General features: G+C 40.5%; 2 protein-coding genes across 2 annotated transcripts in view; one reads left to right on the top strand and one right to left on the bottom strand.

Annotated features, from left to right (window-relative positions):
- Nucleotides 1–5441, bottom strand: part of dnt (tyrosine-protein kinase Dnt) — a 150281-nt gene extending 144840 nt beyond the window's left edge. The window contains exon 1 of the mRNA XM_083127283.1: nucleotides 5164–5441. Coding sequence (XP_082983409.1) covers nucleotides 5164–5272 — 109 coding nt within the window. The 5' untranslated portion in view covers nucleotides 5273–5441. The remainder of the gene's footprint in view (nucleotides 1–5163) is intronic.
- Nucleotides 1–22924, top strand: part of LOC145991894 (uncharacterized) — a 499455-nt gene that overhangs the window by 366804 nt on the left and 109727 nt on the right. The window contains exon 5 of the mRNA XM_083127928.1: nucleotides 8920–8964. Within this exon, the coding sequence (XP_082984054.1) occupies nucleotides 8920–8964 (45 nt within the window). The remainder of the gene's footprint in view (nucleotides 1–8919; nucleotides 8965–22924) is intronic.

The following is a 22924-nucleotide window of genomic DNA, read 5'->3' as shown; positions in this document are numbered from 1 at the left end:
GGGATCCGAACCAACTATGTGCACGGGTATCGAACCCGGGACCTCTTGATTACAAGGCGACGACGCTACCAGTGCGCCATCGGGAGGCCCCATTCCAGATGTTGAATTAGGAAGTGTTTTTCCAAAAAAGAAAAAAACATGAATCCTTTTTGCAAAATTTGTATCAATGGACACACATATCCTCATAAATTTCAAACAATGTTTCTAATTCGTTTCTCGTCCTGCAGCACAATAGCAGACAGAACGAGGTACTTTTGCTGCATGCTGTACCGAAGCAGGTGACGCAACACCACACGTGCTTTCGTCTGGAAGATAGCGTGCGACTCCATTATTTACCTAAGGGAGCGTTTTTTTTCCTCTCTCGAGTAACAACGATTTTTCACCTGGTTGCCTCAGAGTTGCCCCCGCTACAAGTTCCGTCTTCCGTGACAAGGCGAAGGTCCTAACAAGCACTTTCCGGTCCCTGTAATAATTCTCCCTCCTTCCTTTCTCCTACTTTCCAAACCCCCGTCTCTTAATTTCTTTCAAATTCAGACGTTCCGACAAGATTTGCCACTTCGGAAACCGTCTAGGCCAAATTTCCATGACAAAGCTTTATTATTCTACTCTGTATAACGAAACAAGGGTAATCGACGCTTCAAACTCGCCGCTAGAGGCGCTGTTAAACCGATTCACGACTTCAACTGTCTTTTAAATATAAACGAACATAGATGACCAAACTTGAGTAGAATTGGATCTAAATCAATTTCTTCACGTTAGTTTCTCTGCACTGTAAAAACAGCTGAGGCTGCTAAATGTCGTGTAGTAAAAACATTAAAACGACAATATATCTCGAGTGATGTACTTATGTGAGCACTCTATAGCCTACGAGGAAACTACACATCTAGCCTAATCAAGGTCAATTCTATGGTTCTCGAATTTTCAGCATATTTATTTGTGACGCAGTTTGGCGATTTTCAGAACTCTGCAGAAAATGACAGTTCCAGAGTGTGTTTTCCTCCCAATTACAGATCCCTAAGGATAATTGAATATTATTTAACGTGTGAGTTAGAAATTAATTGCAAACAAAAGTGTTAAAAGTATATTACTGCCCTGAAATCGAAGTGTGTGAACATGGCCGCCATCTCTCGTATTCTTGAATAATTGCAACGAAGTCATCTGTATGTGGATATGTGGCAATCAGGAATAGTAGAATAATTTACATTGCAAGGTTAATTTACACAGTTGATCCATTAAGCAATTTTACATTGTTTTCGTGTGATGAACGTAGCTTGAAGGCCCTGGCAACTTTGCACTACAAATCTGTTTGTATTTTTTAGCAAACTAGGTTTTCTAAAAGGATAGCTCGACGTTAGTTAACGCAAAGTGCGGGAAATTATTTATAATATTGTCATTCTTTAGAAAATTGTGTTAGTGACGTCATCCTATCAAGTCCGAATGGACTCTCCTGTTAATTCATTCTTAGGTAAATCAGATAGTCACGAAAATATTGTTTTGCTTTCAACTGTGATTGTAATAATAGTGTGCCGTTTGGACAGAGGTTCAGAGTCATGAAATGTATCTGCAAAAGAGAAATTTCAAAAGTAGAGAGAGGTTAAAATTCGCACCAGAGGAAAATATACGAACAATGCACGAGCCTTATCTGTCAGGCTTCTAAATCACTCGGGTATATTCGCTCACGTTGAACAAACAGTAAGCCAGCAGTTGGAGCAGAAAGCAATAAAAACGAGGAACATAGAGTTGAGAAGAGAGAATACGTCTCCTCAACAGAGAAAAGACGGCAATAAATTACAGGACGCACAGAACTAGTGGCAAGGCCCATAAATAAATCCTCAAGGAATCCCTATTGTAGGCTCGCCCGCTGCAAAAGTGCATTTGCTCGGCTGAAAAGTGCGAGTCTCTCTATACCCCGTGAGCACTCGCGAAGGCGAAATTATCACTTTTGTTTGTGTTTTATTGCCAGCTCTGCCCTTCCCTGTTGTTATGAACTGTGAAGAGGAGAAGTGGTGGTGTGACCTTGACTCCTCGTTTCGCCCAAAAACACTCACCGAGATGGATTTCCAGTTGTGGACGGACGTCTCAACGAAATCCGTGATGAATGCGGAGAGCAAGCAAGGCGAAAGTGGACCGAAGGGAAGGGAGGTGGTTGTTTGTTCTTGTTAGCATCCCAATCACATGGGCAGAGGCAAGAAACTGTGCAACAAAAATTACCGCGTTAACTGCCCCCAGTGTTGCCAACTCGGGTGCAATTTTTGTCACCAGGTGGCGTACACACATGAGTAGGTAAAGTACCGGTTGGACTTTATTTACAGATTCCGGCCGATACTTTCCCGGCGTTTTAATCCTTCGCAGAGTCTGCAAAAATCCTGGAAGTTATGCAAAATTCGAAGTTTCCTTTGATTTTATACCAGTATTATATGAAAACCTGTATTTTGTGATTATATAACAGGTATTTTTATATTCTGTTGTAATTTTTTAATATTTTAAAACAAAACTCTGGCAAATTGGTGGTTATAATATTAATCAATGTTTTTAACAACTTCTAGTTACAATTTTCAAGCATCGGTATCTATGGGAATCTGTAAGGGTATCGATTCTAAGAGGTATTATTAGCAGGACCCTGTGGCCGAGTGATTAGCACATCGCGCTACGACGCCAAGGGACCCGGGTTCGAATCCCGCTCGGACTTGGTTGTTTGTGAATATCAATTTCATGACTCATCCCAAACTTTGCAAATTAACCAAGAGACACAAAACGCAAAGTAAAATAAACTAAATCAATCTAAGAGTTATTAAGCTCAGCTCAGCTCAACATTAATAAAAACTCACCCACAACCATTAACATGACGAAAATGGAATGGTTTTACATGTACCAACCAGTCAGCAGAACTGGTATCTTCGTATTGTGCCACATGAAGAATAAATGCTCTCATAAGAGTTTTTCCAAAAGTGATTCTATGCGAGATCTCACACACTATAATCTTCGCTACTGCAACATTCCTTTAACTTTCACAATAATTTTGTAAGGGTGTAAGGGGTAGTAACCCTTCCACGAAGTAGCTACACCCAATTGCCAACCTCATTTCCACGTAGTACACCCTGGACTGCATTTTGCAGACTAACGAGGGCCTGGCGTCAGAACCTACGGCCAGTATAATCCTCGTAAAGCTGTGCGTGTGTGTGTGTTGTCCTTATGTGTGCTGCTGACTGGCCCTTCGCAGCTTTTAACCGAAGCAAGAATATTTTAGTTTATGTAAGGGGCTAGATGGACCTGGTATAATATGACGGGTGCAAAATAGCCCAAACAAATTTTAAAATTTAATCAATCCAGAATTTTGTCGAATGGGATGCGTTAAACATGCGTTCTTCTGCTATTTTGGAGATAACACTCTCCCCAAGAATATAACAGGATCTGCGGTCTGGTTCATTGAGTGATCTACTCGGTTGCGAGTTCGAGCCCCGGCTTACAAAGTTAATTATTAGTTTACAATATTATTGGCTGTTGTACTTAAATGTTTAATATCTAACCCGCAACAAAAATACCTGATCATGATAAAAATAACAACCACTCGAGTATCGTATTAACAAATAATATTTAAAATGAAATAAAAGACAAACCTAAGCCGACTTCCGCAGAGGATTTATTGATTTCGCGATTATCCAAATGTGGCAGAAAAGCGAAGTAAAATGAATCAATCAAAACAATGATAGATTTAATTCAACGTCGCATCTCTTCCACTTTTGTTTAATTGCGACAGTAGGAATGAAAGGTGATAAGATGAAGTGTATGAGAGGGCATCCAGAAACATATACAAGCTCCATAGAGAAATATACTGGTCTATACGCCAGAGGCTCGTTGCCCTGCAAAACTGCAGTATTACGTATAATATAATACTTTCGGGACAAGAATTTATCCACAACTTTTCGTCTATAGGTTTGGGAGTAGTTTCAACTTTCACAGTTGACATAGAAGTAAATTTACAGACAAGTGACCGTAAGTTTTCGAAGAGGGGGGGGGGGGTTCAAGTGTGTGTGTGTCAGGGGGGCTGTGTTTAAGTGTGTGCGCGTTCGTTACCGCTAGCAAATAATAAGGGGAATGGTGGGCTTCATGTACAGTCACGGACACTTCTGAGTTTTGACGATCCAATTTAAAGCCGATGGAACCGTCACAACCCAGAAATGTCCGTGACTGTACAATCAATAAGAACGGTTAATTCGACTACGACTACCTAAAAGTTGCGGAAAAGCTTTCTAAAGGAAGAAAAATATAAGAACAGAACTACTTGTGATGTATGCTGTACGTATTGCAGTACCAGTGTGAATGTCCCACGTACTCGCTGCCAAAATTTCAGCTTCACTTGCCACTTCGGGGGGAGGACAAGAAAACACTAAACCTGCTGAAAAATATGCTAAGTATGCAACCCTGATTTCTCCAGAATACCTGCCAGCTTTCTTTAGAGATATCCACAGATAAGCCTAACAATCGCCGTCAAGTGTCAGAACGGAAAACGAGCGAAACTCGACCTTACAGGCAGCTTGGCGGGCGGGCACAACTGCTGAAAACGTTTTCTCGTTCCTTCACGAAAAAACGATTGGATTTTGTTGTCTGTCTGCCTCAGGTTTCTTCTTTAATTCAACTTTGTGAAGAATATGTTGTGGACAAAAAGAGTGTCATTATGCTGCATTTAGGGCTAGTGTTATTGCAGTGTTTTTGACGTGTAAATTAGTGTTGATAAAGATGATTCCGAAAAGCAATGGATACCGGAGAAATGCTGAATGAAAAGTGTCGCAGCATTGTTGTGGTGTATGTTATTGTTTTAGAAGACAGGGAAACAATACCGCTATCCACAGCTTCGAATGTATAAACAATTGTACGATTACAATAGGCACAGCTACACACGTGCACCAGTCTCTTTCGAGCCATTGTTATGTAGTGTGTTCAAACAGCACCAAGAAATAGCACTGAGTTGGGAAAAGAGCATGTCTTGAGCACAGTTCGACTTGTATTTTGGCTTAGTTGATGGCGAAACGAACGTAACAAATTCGCCCCCTTTCTTGAATTGACTACAAAACTCTCAGATGTTTCAAATGCATAGTACGCTTTCAGCAAATGATTATATAGCCTAAACTATAACTAGAGCTAGACTACAACGCAAATACTTACCCATGAGTCGTTTCACCTCCCATTGACTTAGGTACAGATTCAGATTTCCAGCACAAAGGCCGCACAAGACGTTCATCACAGCATAACACAACACACACCAGCTCGGCATTTTTGTTGTGGTGCCACAGAACAGTTCCGCGTCTTTGACTTTAACATGAAACACGCACACACAAGCACACGCACAGTGGGGAGAGGAAAAGAAGTAAAGAAACGCACTACGCCATCACCGAAATGAACAACAACCACGTAGCCATGTTGCTCGACCACGACTGACTTCGCCAGAGCAGACGACTGAGCAGAGGGGAGCGCCGGCCATGTCGAGGGATCGTAACGACTTGCCGAGAGTTGCCGAGCGTTCACGAAGTCGCACGAGCCTCCGCGACTACGGGAGTCAACTCAGCTTCCGTGCTCTTGAAGTGAGGAAAAGCAGTGTGCTCGCGTGCGAGGAGAGCTGAGACGGCGAATGTGTACAATGCAGCTTCTGAATAACATCTCCCATTCTTTCGCTTGTTTAAAAAAGGAAAGAAGATTACATTTCTTCAGATCACAATACGACACAAACTCTGCGCACTGCATTAAATATCAATTCTCGCCTCCAAACCACAATAAACAAGAAAACTGCCATTCGAATAAGTTTTACCTATGTTCGAAAGTAAGAGTTACTTTTTTTTTGGAGGAATTCTAACTGTAACTAAATACCTACTTTAAAAGTAAGTAATTCCAACAGTGTTACTTTTTTCAATAGAAGTAACGTTATAAAGAGTTACTTAGTAGCTATTTCACGAAACTTGAAACGTGAAGTTGAACAGCTCTAATTTCCAACTACCTGTCTACTCTGGATATTAAGGCGAAAGGATTTCGTTGCATGAAAATCTAAGAACATCGACGCTTTATTGCAATTCGTTATTTCAAATTGAACTTCAAGACTTCAGTGTTTTGAAATATTGACTTATTGATTGATTTGGCATATTTTACTTGGCTTTTCTGCCACTTTGGGTAATCGCTACGATGAGAATGAATGATGATATGATCAAATTAATGAAGAGACACTCGCAAAGAACGTCCATTCGAACCTGGGTCCTCTGTGTGCTAACCACTTCGCCACGGAGAGCTCAGCTCACTCACAAATATTCACTCCATCTTAATGCTATCGGTGGCATACCCAAGGAGGATTGGCGGGGGCCATATGTTACATGTATTTATTCGCACAAGAACCTTTGTAATTAATTATAATGACCACATCGCAGGTTCGACTCGTGGCGGCAGAATTAGCCTTCGACCGCGCACACAGTTTGCTGCACTTGTTTTATCAAGTCGGACGACAGATATCCTAAATATTATGCAATTCCTGCACACATTGGATGTTCGGGTTGCATATTGTGTAGGATACACGTGAGTTAACATCTTAAATGTGCTTTTTAAAGCAAAAGGGCCGTAGATATAGTTAGTTCAAGATTTTCTCGGGGTAAGGTTTGGGTTCGATTCCCTGCATGTTCCTTTGTGCTTTTCGTTGTACCTATTTATCATCCTCGTCGTCATGATTAACCTAAGGAGACAGAAAAGAGAGGTAAAACATACAAGTAAACTTTGATGCGTCAAATTCTGTGAAGAAAGACACGGAGTGTAAGCTGTGCCCCTTTGCGAAAACACCTAAATGTCAACATCCCTTCCACGTAGTCCTTGGACTGTATTTTACACTCTAACGAGGCTCTGGCGTCTGAACTCACGGCCAGTATAATCCTCCGTGGTGCTCGTGTTGTGTGCCGTCTGATGCACGCTTGGAATTCTTAAAAAAGGCCGACAGTGTACTTTGAATGCCGTGCAGTGTTGCCATCTACCTCGCAGTGTTTCCATCTTTATTCCTCTGTGCTGTACTTGGGGTATTGTATTGCGGTTGGGATTTGGCGGTTCCTGAAAATTTCCTTCGTCAAAGGCAGAGAGACCGGTGAACGCAGAAACTAGAAAGTCCTGGAATGATCATTGTTTCCCGAAATTGAGGAGGATGACTGGCCAAATATTTCTCGTGATCTTCCCGCGCACTTTAATTTGGTTTGGACGGAACAATTGACAACGAACACAACGATGCGCGTCAGTGTTTCCAAATGCGTCGAAATTTCACCAAAACGTTGATTTTTTTTTTATTTGACACATACTAACTTGGTATTTGGCGATCAATAGCGTACTTAGGTAAGGCAATCAAGTCTCTACAACGCAGTGTGCACCCTGGAAACTTAATTGTTTCAAGCTAACGAATCTCTGGGGCCCGGTCCCACAGCATAGTCATAACTAGAAAGGGGGCGGAACTAAAGCGGACAAGGAAAGACCAAACTGCACCCTCTGAAAATATGGCACCCTAGTGGGCAAAAAATAAATCTTCCTCTTTTCATTTTTGGCAATTTCAGTGTAAAATTGACATTTGTAGGTTAGTATATTGTGTCAAATAAGAAAAAAAAGAAATGTTTTTGGTGAAATTCCCACATGGTTGGCAACACTGACGCTCATCGTTCTGTTCAATTGTCGACCGGAACAGACAAATGGGCGGACTAAGGAGAAGGTGGAGACTGCACCATGTAGAGAATTCACAGATCTTTCAACCAAACCAAATTTCATATGTATAGGTCGAATGGTTTCAGACATACCGAAGCATTAAAAATACATTGACTTTCAATTGTTTGCCTAACACAGAAAGACGGGCGTGCCAATCAAAATAATTTACGGCATTACTAGCATTTACTAGGACTTCGTGTAGAAAATTTTAGATCGTCCATTTATAGTTTTAATAGAGACATCGAAATCATTTTTAATCAATCGATTGTTGTCATTCGCAGTTACAAGGATCGACTGATCGAATTGCATTTTTTCTTCTTTTTTTTGGCCCGTTATTATTTTGAGGCACATATCTAGAGCTATAACTAAAAATACTAAAATGAAATTTGGTCACCGAAAGTTCTATACAGTAGTCATACTTAATGAACTTGCTTGGGAGATTAATATTTGTATTCGAATCAAATTTATGTACAAAGACAGAATTTAGTATCCACAGACATACTTACCAGGAGCGTATATTCTAGGCTAGCTACGCTATCTGCGAAGCCTGAAGTCTAGAGAATAAAATACAGGAGAAAAATCGATCGGGAATTGTAAATAAAATTATTTATATCAGTGAGATGATGATGCTGATTCTGGAGTTGGCAACCTGATTTCTTGTGAGTTGGCAACCTGATTTCTTGTGAGTTGGCAACCTGATTTCCTATGAGTTGGCAACCTGATTTGTTATGAGTTGGCAACCTGATTTCTTATGAGTTGGCAACCTGACTTCTTATGAGTTGGCAACCTGATTTCTTATGAGTTGGCAACCTGATTTCTTATGAGTTAGCAACCTGACTTCCTGTGAGTTGGCAACCTGATTTCTTGTGAGTTGGCAACCTGATTTCTTATGAGTTGGCAACCTGACTTCCTATGAGTTGGCAACCTGATTTCTTAGGAGTTGGTAAACTTATTTCTATTCATAGCCTAGGACCACGTGACATAGTGAGACAGCCCAGAACTTGGACTAAAGATACGCCACTGATACTTACTGTAGTTAAAATTAAACAGATATTAATTACATTACTTTCAAATTGCTAGTATGTCGTGGTTGAAAACGCAACTCCAAATTTCTCACAATTGATACAAGAATGATACGAAATATGTTCGTAACTAATTTTAAATATTTATTTTTCACAAACTACGGCCTCTTTTTCTTTCTCTTTTCAGATGTTTACCATTTGGTTCGATGCAGTTCTTCAGATTGTGAAATTGGTAAGTACTTGCTCATAGAATCTTGAATATTTCTTTTCTGGGAGGGACATGGAACATTCTCTCTCTCTCTCTCTCTCTCTCTCTCTCTCTCTGTCTGTCTCTCTGTCTCTCTCTCTCTCTCTCTCTCTCTCTCTCTCTCTCTCTCTCTCTCTCTCTCTCTCTCTCTAATTAATCACATCAACTTTCGGGACTCTTCCATTACACGGTGATGGCATTAGTATATTTTGGGATATAATTTGAATTTTGTTGATCAATTTTGGGGTCTTAGCAGGCCCGTAATCAAGATTTTTTTTAGGGGCGAACAGATCCGAAACTGTGAAACAAAGAGAAGTTTCGAAATCTCCCCCCTTCACCCAGAATTTATACATACACCCCTCCCCCCACATATATATTTATGGCAAAATGAGGGCTGTCAACAAAAAGAATACATGTAACCGCCCCCCAGGCAAGTATCTAGAAATATATTTAAGGGGGGTCCGTCCGGTTCAAGTGTCTCAATAATAATAATACAAATGTTTAAATTAAAATAATTGAGTTATAATTAAATTAAAATATTAATGAAAATATGTAAATTTATTAATATTGCATTTTTATTATTACGTGAATACTTAAAAATATGTTATAAGAGTATAGATATAACAAACATCATATATTTATTATCTAGCTTGCATGGACTTAAGAACGCCAATGTTGGCATAAAAACAAGGAAATTAATGTCAAAATAGATAGGGAATTGAATATTTATCGAATAATAATAATAATAAAAAAGGATATTAGATCCAGTTGATGAAAAGTAAAGTTCCTGATTAATATTTTATGCATATTATTATGAGTAGTAGTGTACATGAATCTTCTTTGGTATACTTTCCTTCAAAGAGCGCTATCATCCAAATATAATAATAATAAGTAAAAATGATAATAATAGCCATACAGTACAATCTACTGCAGTATTTTGCTGAAAAGTACATTTCCATTATTTTAGTACTTGGTACGTCTTTCGGGAGGGTCTGGAACCCACCATAAGTACTTGTCGCCCCCTTTCAAAAATCCTGAGCACGCCACTGCTGGCATGCTATGACCACCGAGTTGAAACCAATGATGTGCGTCTACGTGTAAACAACGATAGTCTACATTCTACACGTAGACTATTTTATACACGTAGATTACGTAATCTGTGTAAACAACATGGCGAAAGGTGATAACTTAGCAAAGGGCGCCGTGGAATTAAAAGAAAATTATACTGCGTATCAGTTGCTGATGTGTGAGAACTTTTCATACTCTTTCTTCCAAATTCGAACAATTTCTCACCTAGGAAGAAACCTAATATAGGAAATATTCTAGTGTTTTATGGGGAAAAGACCACTCTTGCCTCACGACTGCCATCTGTTGTTGTTTTTTGCATACTATTTATCTTCATCCATAGTTGATAATAGAAGAGAGAAATTTTGTTGTAAATAGGATTATTTTCTTTTCGTTAGGAACCAATACAGTTGAAAATGTCACTTTCCTTTCATGAAACTCTTGAAAAGTAATTTTAATGCACTCTAGATTGTCTACGTAGTCTATGTAAACTACAACCCAATGTAATCTTAGCGTAGATTACGTGTAGACAACGCATGTAGACGTAAACTTATAGTCTATGGCACATCACTGGTTGAAACACACCTAAGAATATTTCGTTCCACCAATGAAACCGATGTTAGCCTTGCCTAGCTAATGTCACATGTTAGTATCAGAAGACATTGTGTCATTCATTCATCCCTTATTGTATAAATTCTGAGGGAGGAACTTGTGGAATGCGTCGGCATGCCACATCTGTCGACCTCTTTCCCTTCCCTCTTCCCTGACACCTTCATTTGCGAACGCGTGATGAACTGCCGCGAGCCAGATGTGATTTATGAAGTTGCCGACAGATGGCCTCAAGGTGGCGACTACAAGAAGCTGGTTTAGTCTTCTCAGTTGTCAGCTTTTTTGTCTTCCGTTCTTCTGATTTTAATTAACAATAATCTTTTACGGAGAATGTCAGCTATTTGTGAGATAACAGGACGTACTTTCATTCATTTATGGCTTTGTTTTTGTTGTTTCGTGGCTTTATTTTCCGTGGATCTGTTTTTATGTTGTGTGTTTCCGCTGCTATTAAATATCTGAGGTAAAGATCAATACTGCAAAAATACTAGTTTTATCTGACTTCTGCGATTTTGATATTTGAACTGCAGAAATATTGTAAATAACAATCGTAAACAATAATTTATTTCTTTACAGAAATGATTTGAGGTGCTGAAATATAAAAGGCGTTTGATGGTTGGATCTTGTGTTCATGTTATGCAGCGAAATACAACAAGAAAGCTGCATTTTATGTTGCATGCAAACGGCCTTGTATGCATGCCTCTGTGGACACTATTGTTCGGCGGTATATTGTGATATTGAAAAGATATTGTCCAGATCAACTAGACGATTCGTGTTGGCGTCCTCCTCCGTGGTCGTGCGATAAGGCGCTGTGCTTTGGGCTCTGACTGCGGACGGCCTGTGTATAGGGCCGGTGCCAACCCACCATCGTGAGGAAATTGGGGAGCTACGACTGAGTAGCGTAACCTGGTCATAAAAATCTCCTATAACGGCTGGGGGTTCGACGTGCTGACCTCATGCCGCTCCATTAACAGTTGAAGATCTCCACACCTCTAGGTAGAATTGTGGGAGGGAGACTGGTAGTCGGGAGATAGGGCAAGGACTGTCGAGTCACGAATTATTATGAATATTATTATATTGTGTAGGCGATATATCGTCACGATATTTGGCGATATATATCTTGTACGCCATATATCGTCACGATATTTGGCTATATATATCTTGTACGCAATATATCGTCACGATATTTGGCAATATATATCGTGTAGGCAATATATTGTCACGATCTTTGGCAATATATATCGTGTAGGCGATATATCGTCACGATATTTGGCTATATATATCTTGTACGCAATATATCGTCACGATATTTGGCGATATATATCGTGTAGGCGATATATTGTCACGATATTTGGCGATATATATCGTGTAGGCGATATATCGTCACGATATTTGGCGATATATATCGTGTAGGCGATATATCGTCACGATATTTGGCGATATATATCGTGTAGGCGATATATCGTCACGATATTTGGCGATATATATCGTGTAGGCAATATATCGTCACGATATTTGGCGATATATATCGTGTAGGCGATATATCGTCACGATATTTGGCGATATATATCGTGTAGGCGATATATCGTCACGATATTTGGCGATATATATCGTGTAGGCGATATATCGTCACGATATTTGGCGATATATATCGTGTAGGCGATATATCGTCACGATATTTGGCGATATATATCGTGTAGGCAATATATCGTCACGATATTTGGCGATATATATCGTGTAGGCAATATATCGTCACGATATTTGGCAATATATATCGTGTAGGCGATATATCGTCACGATATTTGGCGATATCTATCGTGGAGACGATATATCGTTGATATCACGATACGGAAAATATATCTTATCGTATCGTCTGTGACGATATATTTCAATATCAAATTTCCGATATCGTCCATCCATTGTGGGCACTTTCATCACAGGACACTTCTTCATTTGAAACAACGTAAGGCAACATGAAAAGCGTCACTATTATTTCCATGACTTTGACGCCACCCCATCCCCCCCAATACACATCACGGCTAATTAAAACATCTCAGCTTTCCCCTGGTTCTTTTTCCTTCGCTCTTGTGTACTCACTGGTCGACCTCTGCCACTGTTATCTACATCATAGAATCCCCGGTTCACGGACCTCTCTCTGCCTTTGCAACTTTGACTTCTCCTCAGAGGTTAGGCGGGTGAGGTGGTGGGTGGAGGGAGGGTATCAGATTGTTGCCTTTCCATCAAGCGCTTCCGTCACACCAATTTCCTGCACACCCCTCCGGCGACTGCATACCTCGTTCATCTCCCTCCCCCCATGTCGCAGGCCTCCACAGAAAACTTCCTCCCTCCTCCTTCCGTTTTGAAATTGGAGAACTTTTCGCCCCCCGCCCCTCCCGACACAAACAATGAAAGTAGCTAACCAGAAAAAAAGTTGATGAAGGTGGGTTTATAACCGCATTTATGCTCAGGCAGGCTAATCGGGACTGGACCTACAGTTTAAATTGGGATCCGAACCGCTGTGCAATGTGCTTCCACCAGAAAACGAACCCAGGACACTTTGATGATGAGATGATAGTAGCTTTTTGTGAAATAGATGCAGTTCTAGGCTATGGAATATGAATAGGTCTATATGGAACGATATATAAGCTTGAGAATTAATTTCCTCGGGCGATCCTTCAATATGCTTCCTATGTAGTTACCTTTATGGGGTAGGGATGTGACAACCTCATCGCCCAGTGACTTGTTCACTGCAGTTAGTCAACTAACAGAGGGAAATGGTCAACATTTTGCTCTGTTGGGATTTACAGAGCTGTCCTGTCATGCTCTCTGAGGGTCCCACAATCGGCAGAAGTGGGGTATGGTTGGTGGACTACAATGTGATCCTCCCAGCTAGATCAGAGGGATCCGCCGACCAACGACAGGTGCGGTCCTCCATTCATATTGTGGGTTAGGCGTAGAGCTGACAACTCTGCACTGTAAAAAGACATGTCAAGAAACAGCAATATAAGGCCATGGATGTTCCCAAGGTAAAATACGAAGATGGAGGGACAACGTTGAGATGGATTTAAAGGAAATTGGTAGGGATGGAAAAGAGTATATAGATCTTGCTCAGGATAGGGACAGATGGAAGGCCTGTGTTGACGCAGCCATGAACCTTTAAGAAGGCTAGAGAGTTAGTTAGATACTTGAATATTTAACCTAGAATATTCTCGCTTTGCGTCCATCGTTATTGCTTTAGAAGTAAAGCCGGCTCCAGTGGCGGAGTGGTTAGCACATCACGTTACGACGGCAGGGGTCCCGGGTTGGAATCCTGGCATGGTCATGGATATTCGTTGTGACTGTCCCTTCATCAACTTCATCGTGACATCTCATCCTTTTTCTCCGCGATTAGCGAAAAGTGGAAGAAAAGCGAAGCAAAACAAAACAAAATTATTCGATCAAAGCCATCGGTCTATATATTATTGTTATTGTCTCATTGGCGAATTGATTATAAATGTCATTACTTTATTATTATTGATTCGGACACCTTGAAGTGTAGTCTAGATACGTGCCTGAAAACATGTGTAAGTTAGGGTATATCAGTACATTTTGACGTCATCATAGTTAGGCAAAAGCTTCAACAAATTAACAATGGCAACAATGTATTTTGTCCAAACTTGGAAAGGGCGTGACAATCCGAATGGAATAGAGCAAAATAGAAATAGCGCATTAACAAGAATTATTTAGGGGGTCCACCCCCCCCCCCCCGAAAGACTTATCAAGTACTTAAATAAAATAATGAAAATTTACTTTTTTTGCATTTGTTGTACTATAATCGATTAATATTTATTGCCTATATGAACTTGGAAGGCAAGGATAACTACTATATGGGATCATACTGCTTTCAAGGACAGTAACAAAGAAGATTTATGCACAGTACTACTTTCAGGAACGTCCTTTTTCATAGGTACTAAAAAAATATTCAATTCTTTATCTAGCCTATTTGATATTAATTTCCTTCTTTTTATACACATTTGGCGATCTTAAGTACACTGAAACTAGATAATAAATATATGCTGATATATGTATATTCTTACACCATCTTCTTAAGTATTCATGTGATAATAAATATGCAATTTTAATAAATATACAATATTGAATTAATATTTAATTTAATTGTTATAATTTGAACATTATTATTATTTCTAGGACAGTTGGTTCGGACCCCCCCCCCAGAAATATATTTCTATATATACAGTGCTCTGTAACGCCGTCTGACGTTTTGTAACGAACACTTCAAAGCTCAAATGGTTGGAATAGAACACCAAGAGGCTTCGAACGCTAATGCACCAGACCCACCCGCGTGAACGTATCAAATTTCACTTTCGTAAACGCTTTAGAGGGCCGCGTGTGGTTTCGGAGAGCATCTTGAGGCTCCCTGGGAACATATACGTGTCCTTCAAGGACGTGTGTGGGGTCCATGGCTTCTTACCACTTTACACACTTGACATTCAATTTTGTGTACATAAGACACGCCCTGCCTCGAGTTCTGAATGTCAATCTAGACAAAGAATCCTTGTGAAGCTTGGGCGATGGATACTTGGCAGTTGAACAGATTTAGTCCGTGTTCACGATTTTTAACATAAAAAGGAGACATCAGTATACATTCTTATTTGTTCCCAGCGATATGCTTTACCATTTTTCACGTTATACTAGGATTATTTCAAAACAAGTAATTTACTGACATATGGCTCCTGTTACGTACCCAATAGGACCAAGTAATGTAAATAGTTTGCCAAAGAGGAATACAGATGGCAGCACCAGGCATGCAAGATTCAGAATTAGCATAATATATGTGAATAACTTTATAAATAAGAACAAAGCAAATTGGAAAGATGAAAAACAATAGAATCTACTATAAGAAGATAAAGAATAAATATACAAGAAATAAATTAATATATATATTCGATAAATCAAATCAGTGATCATATGTAAATGGATCAGAAAACAAAAGAAGTCAAAGCACAGATACAAATTTGTGTCTGAACAGATATTGCATCTGTCTGATTGATTTACCTTTCTTATAGCGGATATTTTGTTTACATCAGTGGCGGCGCGTTCCAGTCGACGACCCACAGCACTTTTGGTTGCGCGTCTCAATCCTTTGGCACCAAGTATATTTACACTCTGTTGTACCCAATTAGTGTTGGCGCGTTCCAATCGCAGCCGCAAGGGAGGAGATTAGTATATTTCCCAAAGCTTAAGGGAAAAGGCTGGATAAAGGAATTCATTAAATCGTCAAAAACATAAATAAATGGAAATCCAGAGGGAAGTTCACAAAGAAGACAAGAAGGAAGTCCAGGTCCAGACCATCCATTAAGGAGGAAGTCCAGATAGAAGAATATACAAATTGAAAAAAAGAAATAATAAAATCATATTGAGATAAAACTTGACTGTAGATGAGAATTATAGAGAAAAGTAGTTCATCATGTAAATATTCTATTTCCATGTATCCTTGTTTATATAATATATTCGTTTAAACGTCTCCATTGGAAGGCATCCTGTCTGGTTTCGTTGTCTACAAAGAACCCTACCCTGTAGATATTCTAGCTGTGGTTTAAAATTAAGATTCATGCACCTTGCACAAAATGGAGGTAGCACCCGTGCTTGTACTGGTAGCAACGCAACATATCGTAGTTTCACAGATTAACGTGTGGTGGCAGCACTGCGCTGACTAGTCCGCTTTCAAGCAATGTTCACACATTACATAGTGCAGATATCCAGATAGTACAGATATTTCCTTTCAGTGAAGTATAAACATGACGAATAAAATTATATTGGATAGCCCGACAAACGATAAAACGGTCCGGACTCCGGATAATGCACACATTCGAATATCCGGATATCCCTTGCCACAGCTAAGTTACACCTATGGTACAAAGTACAGACTTAAAGTATGGTATTGACGGAAGTGACGTCACCTACAGTTCAAAAGCGCCAAGTACGCAAGCAATCGAGACCACAGCTCGTAGCACGGATCGTTGTAGACTTGATCACGTGATTTCTGCACTCGTTGTTCATATGTTTGAAATCAATGAGGTAGAAAGCCAGCAACACGTTACATACGTATACGTTGTAGGCCGGTCAGCAAGTTGTTGGTTGAAGTTCTTCTAATGTGTGGAAATGTATGTACAAGAACATCTCAAAATGCCATGTGATTTTGTGGCGTAAAACAAGTGTTCTCTCTCAGCAGCTGGGAAGCACTGTTGCCAACTTAGCTCTTTTGGAGCCAGATCTGGCTCTTTCGTGGACTCGTTTGGCTATGAACTGTGGCACCCGCCCCCTGCTCCACTATGATGCCATCACTAGTCCTGGCGCACATAGACCAACTTTTGCCATGAGTATAAATTTTGCACGTGACGTGATAGTGTTATATTGGCTGCGTTGTCCTTACCTGCCCAACTACTTTTATATAGTGCCTTGGCTGAGGTGAAAATGGTATTATTGTTATCCGGTAATCCCTTATTTTCGATTTCATGCGACCATCGGTGGATTATTGAGATGGGTGATGCCGTCAGATCTACACGGTGAAAACTAAGAATAGATTGTCATCACTTCAAAGTTACTGGTAATAGCAGCGTCCCCACTCTCTTGACAACTAACATTACCATGGAAGGCACTTTATCCAGCCTTCGTAAATCTAGCTCCTTGAAAGTCTACTTTAGCTCAATTTAAGGTTAAATTTAGCTCTTTTATGCGCAGCAGGTTTGGCAACACTGCCATAATGGCCGTAGGAGGCAAGGAGAAATGCATTACGCTTATGGGAGCATTATTTTATTCGTTTTCTTGCAATTTCAAACTTCCGATGGCGGAGAAAAATATATGATCGGGTAGAGAATCCATTGAAGATGATATTTTCGCTAGGAAGAGTCGAAACTCACATTTCTTTATCCGCAACTTGAATTTCAAGTTGTTTTTCCATAAGGAATTGTAACGGTCTGATTGACCATTACTGGTTTTGGTAATATGTTAATTAATTGCTGGCCGGCTACAAGATGTAGGGTTAAGTAATATGTTTCCATGAGTGTACTTTTATGTTATTATTGCATGTAAGTGTATATGCTCATTGGATTGTGCTTTGCTGGATGTTAGATTCCCCTGTTTTTTACCTCCCCGGTTGGGGGAGCTAGCTGTCTTTCAAAAGACCGTTGTAGTGGATTTTTTCAACGCTACGGGGTTCACGTCCACGGACGTTTACCCCGACTATAAAAAAGGCCAGTGGGCTCTAGCAAAAAAACAGTGTTTCCCCATTGATCGACGAAAGTGGAACGTTTAGTCCACTTATGGTGGCTAGACCGGATATAATAATGTAGCATTAAGTTAAGCCAACCCCTGTTGCTGTCCCAAGTCCCCTTTTAGAAAGAGCTTTGATTATGTGGATATTTCCGTATTGATTAATTGATGCCCCAAAGAACGAGTGAAGGCGTAAGGAAACGCATTTGTAAGGAACGGAATATCATTTAAGCTGAGGGTAGGCCCGCAGAGATAGTTATGCAACTCTGCGGTAAAGGAAGTGTCAATGGTTAAGCCATAGGTGCGCAACTATATTGATTTAGAGATTTGGTAATTTGGTCTATGCAAGACACACATGGAAACGCTATGTAAAATATGTCTATATATAACTACGTATAATAAACTATTATATCCTACTAGAATGTTATGATTTAAAGAACTACGGTACTGTCCATTTAACAAGTTGTATATTCACTTTCTGTATGTATAAACGAAGCAGGGACATAAAAATTTAAATTATTGTGTGAAACCCCCCCTTTTGTAATTCCGGCGCAAATATAATCTGCTCGCTTGGCACCCAGGGTGAGGTGAAAGGAGAGATTGAGGGATTAAAGTAGGAAGAAATCCAGAGGGCCGGATAGAAACGAGGGACTGGTGGGGCGAACTTTCACAGAATACAATATTACTCAAACACGGTATCTAGTTAAATTAACTTTAAAAACCGCTTCCACTTGCAACATGGGAAAAAATTCATACTCTCAAATTATGCGTGGATTCTCTTTAGTAGCATCGTCCATTCCGACGATATTGAAATAAAAACATGCGTGGTGCGAAATTGTCACACCTCACCTTAAAACGCGGGGAAAACAACAGTCTTCAGTTTTATCCACTGGTCGTATTTGGCGCTGCGGTCGAAGTGCAGTTCGAAAGACTTTAACTTCCAGTCCACGACTTCCAAGACCGCACCTCGCGACCGTTCTCGGAGGATGCTTGCTTCAAGTATGGTCTTCTTGCACCTTTCGAACACGCCCTTTGGCATAGTCTGGTCGTCTACATTGCACGATCGTCACGTGCAGAATGCAAACAAGAGAGTGCTGTCACTTGCAGTTGACCTTTGCAGCCTGAGCTGAACAGTCCAAGAGGTCAATACCTGGCAATCTAGCCGGATGGTTCCCGCAGCTGCATACTGGAAGACCCAGGGACACCCACATAAGCCGGGAACCACTTTAAAAGAATCGCCTTGTTACCCGATAGGGGAATCGCTAGAGTCGTAAACAACGACACAGCCTGACAGCGTCGAAGCTCCACTCTGTAACTCGCAAAGAATAAACGATGGGCTGAGACGTTTATGGGCCGTAACTCTGGGCCCGTGGACAACAACAGAATGTGAGACGACAGAAAAGGCTTGGGGAGCAAGGGGGAACCAACAAGCAGTGTTGCTAAAATCACTTCGCAAATATTCCCCACATGCAAGTCGATAGTTCTCCCTTGTTACGGATAATAACTCTAACGAAAAAGTGAGGTAAAAGGTAAAGTTCCACGTCAGAGGCGAGGCCTAAGTTAAATAATAATAATATTGCATTTTATATATTTTAGAGAAGAAGTAAGAAATAAGTCTGAATACTCGCATATGTGTGCGAAATAAGCCAAGCGACAGCATGAAACACCTCAAAATACGCAAGAGATTCGCTAATCCTAGCGCATCGGTCGCGCAGAACCCGCCTGCCAAGTTTCCTATTGAAGGCAATGGTGTTAGAAGGTCCAGCTCATCGCAGAATGGTGCGAATCCCTCCGGCCGGTGCCGAGAACAGCCGAACGCGTCCGAACAGGCAGACACCCTACAAGGTCCAACCAACGACCTGTACTTTCCCCCACTCCCACATCCCCCATGTTTACAGTTTACAGCCACAGCTTCTCTGGAGCCATCAAGATTCTTCAGGAAAAGGTGGCAAAATGAGGACTTCATGAATGACTACTAAAAAGTACACCTAACCCCCCCCCCCCCTTCGAAAATCCTGGGCACACCACTCGAATGTCTGCTATTTCCACTTGTTAAGACGAAAACACACATTGAACGATATGAATATGCTTTTCATTATCAAAACAATTTGCAGTGATTCTTCTTACCTTTAAACCTGACAATTGAGGTGTTTGCATTTCAGTTTCCATCATATTTAATAATTAATTCTCGACGTATGGGATAGAATTATGTCTTTTGTAGTCGTAAGGTCTGTAGTATGAGCTTTTACATTGAATTGGCAATGATCTTGGCGTTTATCGCAGACAAATATTGTGCCCCCTTCCCTCTCCGTTGAAAGATCGGCCCTGACGTTTGGCAAATCTTGCGATGACTACGTAAAAATGTCACGCTTCGCCACTCTTCCACGTACTATAAAGGCCCTTTTTATGGGATGTGTGGGGATAATACGCCTCACGCTCTCGGCCCATTTTGGAGGTGCTGTGATCAGCAGTGATGTGCGTCTACGCGTAAACAACGATAGTCTACATTCTACACGAAGACTATTTTATACACGTTGATTACGTAATCTATGTAAACAACATTGCGAAAGGTGATAACTTAGCAAAGGGCGCCGCGGAATGAAAACAAAATTATACTGCGTATCAGTTGCTGATGTGTGAGGAAAACTTTTCACATTCTTTCTTCCAAATTCGAACAATTTCTCACCTAGGAAGAAACCTAATATAGGAAATATTCTAGTGTTTCATGGGAAAAAGACCACTCTTGCCACACGACTGCCATCTGTTGTTGTTTTTTTGCATACTATTTATCTTCTTCCATAGTTGATGATAGAAGATAAGATAAATTTTGTTGTAAATAGGGTTCTTTTCATTTCGTTAGGAACCAATATAGTTGAAAATGCAACTTGCCTTTCATGAAACCCTTGAAAATTAATTTTAATGCACTTTAGATTGTCTACGTAGTCTATGTAAACTACAACCCAATGTAATCTACGCGTAGATTTTTTTTTACTTTTCATGAAACTGTGAAATATTGGTCATCTAAGCAGTACTTCATCTTTTTTGCGAAAAATTTGCACTCTTTACTAAAAAAAAAAAGAACACTATTGCGTAACTGTTACTTGAAATTTCCCGTGCCTACTCAATGGTGTAGGAATAGCGTCGTCGCCTTGTAATCAAGTGGTCCCGGGTTCCATACTCGCTGGAGGTGTATGGTGCTTCGGATCCCACTTTGAACTTGTTGGTTGCTAATTTGGTTTCTTTTACTTCGCTTTTCTGTCAGTTTTGGCTAATCGCGAAGATGAGGATGAGTGATGATATGATGAAATTGATGATGGGACACTCACAAGGAAAACTCACGCCCGAGCCAAATTCGAACCTAAGACCTCTGGCGTCGTGGCGCGTTGTGATAAGAACTTTGCCACGGAGGTAGGCCCGCTTTAAACTGTAGGTCAAGTCCCGATTAACCTAAGTGGACGTAAAGTTTACTTAAAAACAATGTCAAACAGAAAATTTGCCTTTCTTGAAAATCGCATCAAGCAAAAAAATTCACCACTCTACTGGAACATTTTGTTTTCCAAGGAACAATACATATTTTAAAAAATTAGTTTCTGAAACAAAAGAAGAATATCCTGTGCCAATGTGAGAAGAAAAGATTCCCTCCAAAAAATCCCTTTTTCACGAAACGTTCAAGGGAATTTTCCAGGTTTCCACGATTGTTTCTCAAAACAAAGATGCTTCATGAAACGTTTTATCATAATTTTGAAAAACGATATTCCTTTATTTACCTGCCGTTGAAATTTACTTTAAATTTCCTTCCGTCTGTTGAAATCTGAGGGAAATTTGAGTCCGGCTACCATCACAGGGAAAAGACGAGTGCTGACGACCGGTCAAGTAATTGAATTTCGGGTTGCAGGGCTTTGATTCCGTTTCGGCCAATTTACTCTGTCCCCGGGTGTACCCAGCCAATGCATCATGTTCGTCGACACCTTGTTAGCTTCGAGAGATCTTTCTTTGCGCTCTCTGACTCCACCCTGGGAACGTTGGAAGCGATGAGTCGAAGTCGTCCATCACGACACGTCGCTCTGACCCGCGCTGACCGAGCGGATAACAATTGGGCGGTGCCCGGAATGGACAACGGGTTAACGTTGCGTCTCTTCCCCACCTTTAATTATATTTTAACTTCTATGTGCGAGCCGTTGTCTGTACGCACTACATGATGATTCACATTGGTTATTATTTTGACACATGTTTGAAAATATGAAACAAAAACAAACAAACATTTGCACAATGCTGGTTCCACAGTACACGTATTACAAGCTAAGGTTACTTTGTGCGGTTTCTTCGCTCTTATCGGTATCTGCTCTCGCCTTTCCTCGTCGTTCTCTCACATCCCACAAATATCTCCCCACTCGTTGCACTATCTCACTTATGATTCCTCTTCTATCTTCAACCGCTTCCATTATTTCCCTCCCTGTTACGTTCTTAACCCACTTGTCTCGCAAATCACGCGTAGAGGGGCAGGCAGATAGCAGATGCTCGTCCGTCTCTCCCTCCCCGCACAAAGGGCATATCTTTTCCCCTGCTTCGTTCTTCTTTTTTACTTGTTTCCAACCCCCCAGTCTGAACCATGCTAACCATCCCCTTTCTTTTTTGCCTACTAAATTTATGTACCAGGTGGTTATAATTAAAGTGACGGTGTTCAGAGTGGTACAGCACGGGCTGTAATGAGAGTAGCAGTCTGAAACTTCGTAGATATGCTAATGAAGCAATGCACTTCGCGAATTATGAAAAAAAAAAGTAGTTCCAATTCTCGCCACCAGGGTAAAAAATGGCGCTGTAAGCAGTCAAAACGTGGAATTTTCCGTAACTCTGACGTCAAAGTCGGTGACATTGCCTAACCATTGTGTGAGCTCCCTGGTTGTTGTTGGTGACGCTTGTTGCTTTTTCCTTTAGTAATGTTCATGTAATTCGAATAGTGAAATTGTAGCGATATTTTATTACAAAGATTATTGTTTTCTGC

The sequence above is a fragment of the Lepisma saccharinum genome, chromosome 8 (assembly GCF_977018435.1).
Source record: "Lepisma saccharinum chromosome 8, izLepSacc3.1, whole genome shotgun sequence".
In the NCBI taxonomy this organism is placed as follows: Eukaryota; Metazoa; Arthropoda; class Insecta; order Zygentoma; family Lepismatidae; genus Lepisma; species Lepisma saccharinum.
Note: the sequence above shows the minus strand (reverse complement) of the source record. Positions and strands in the feature narration are given on the sequence as shown.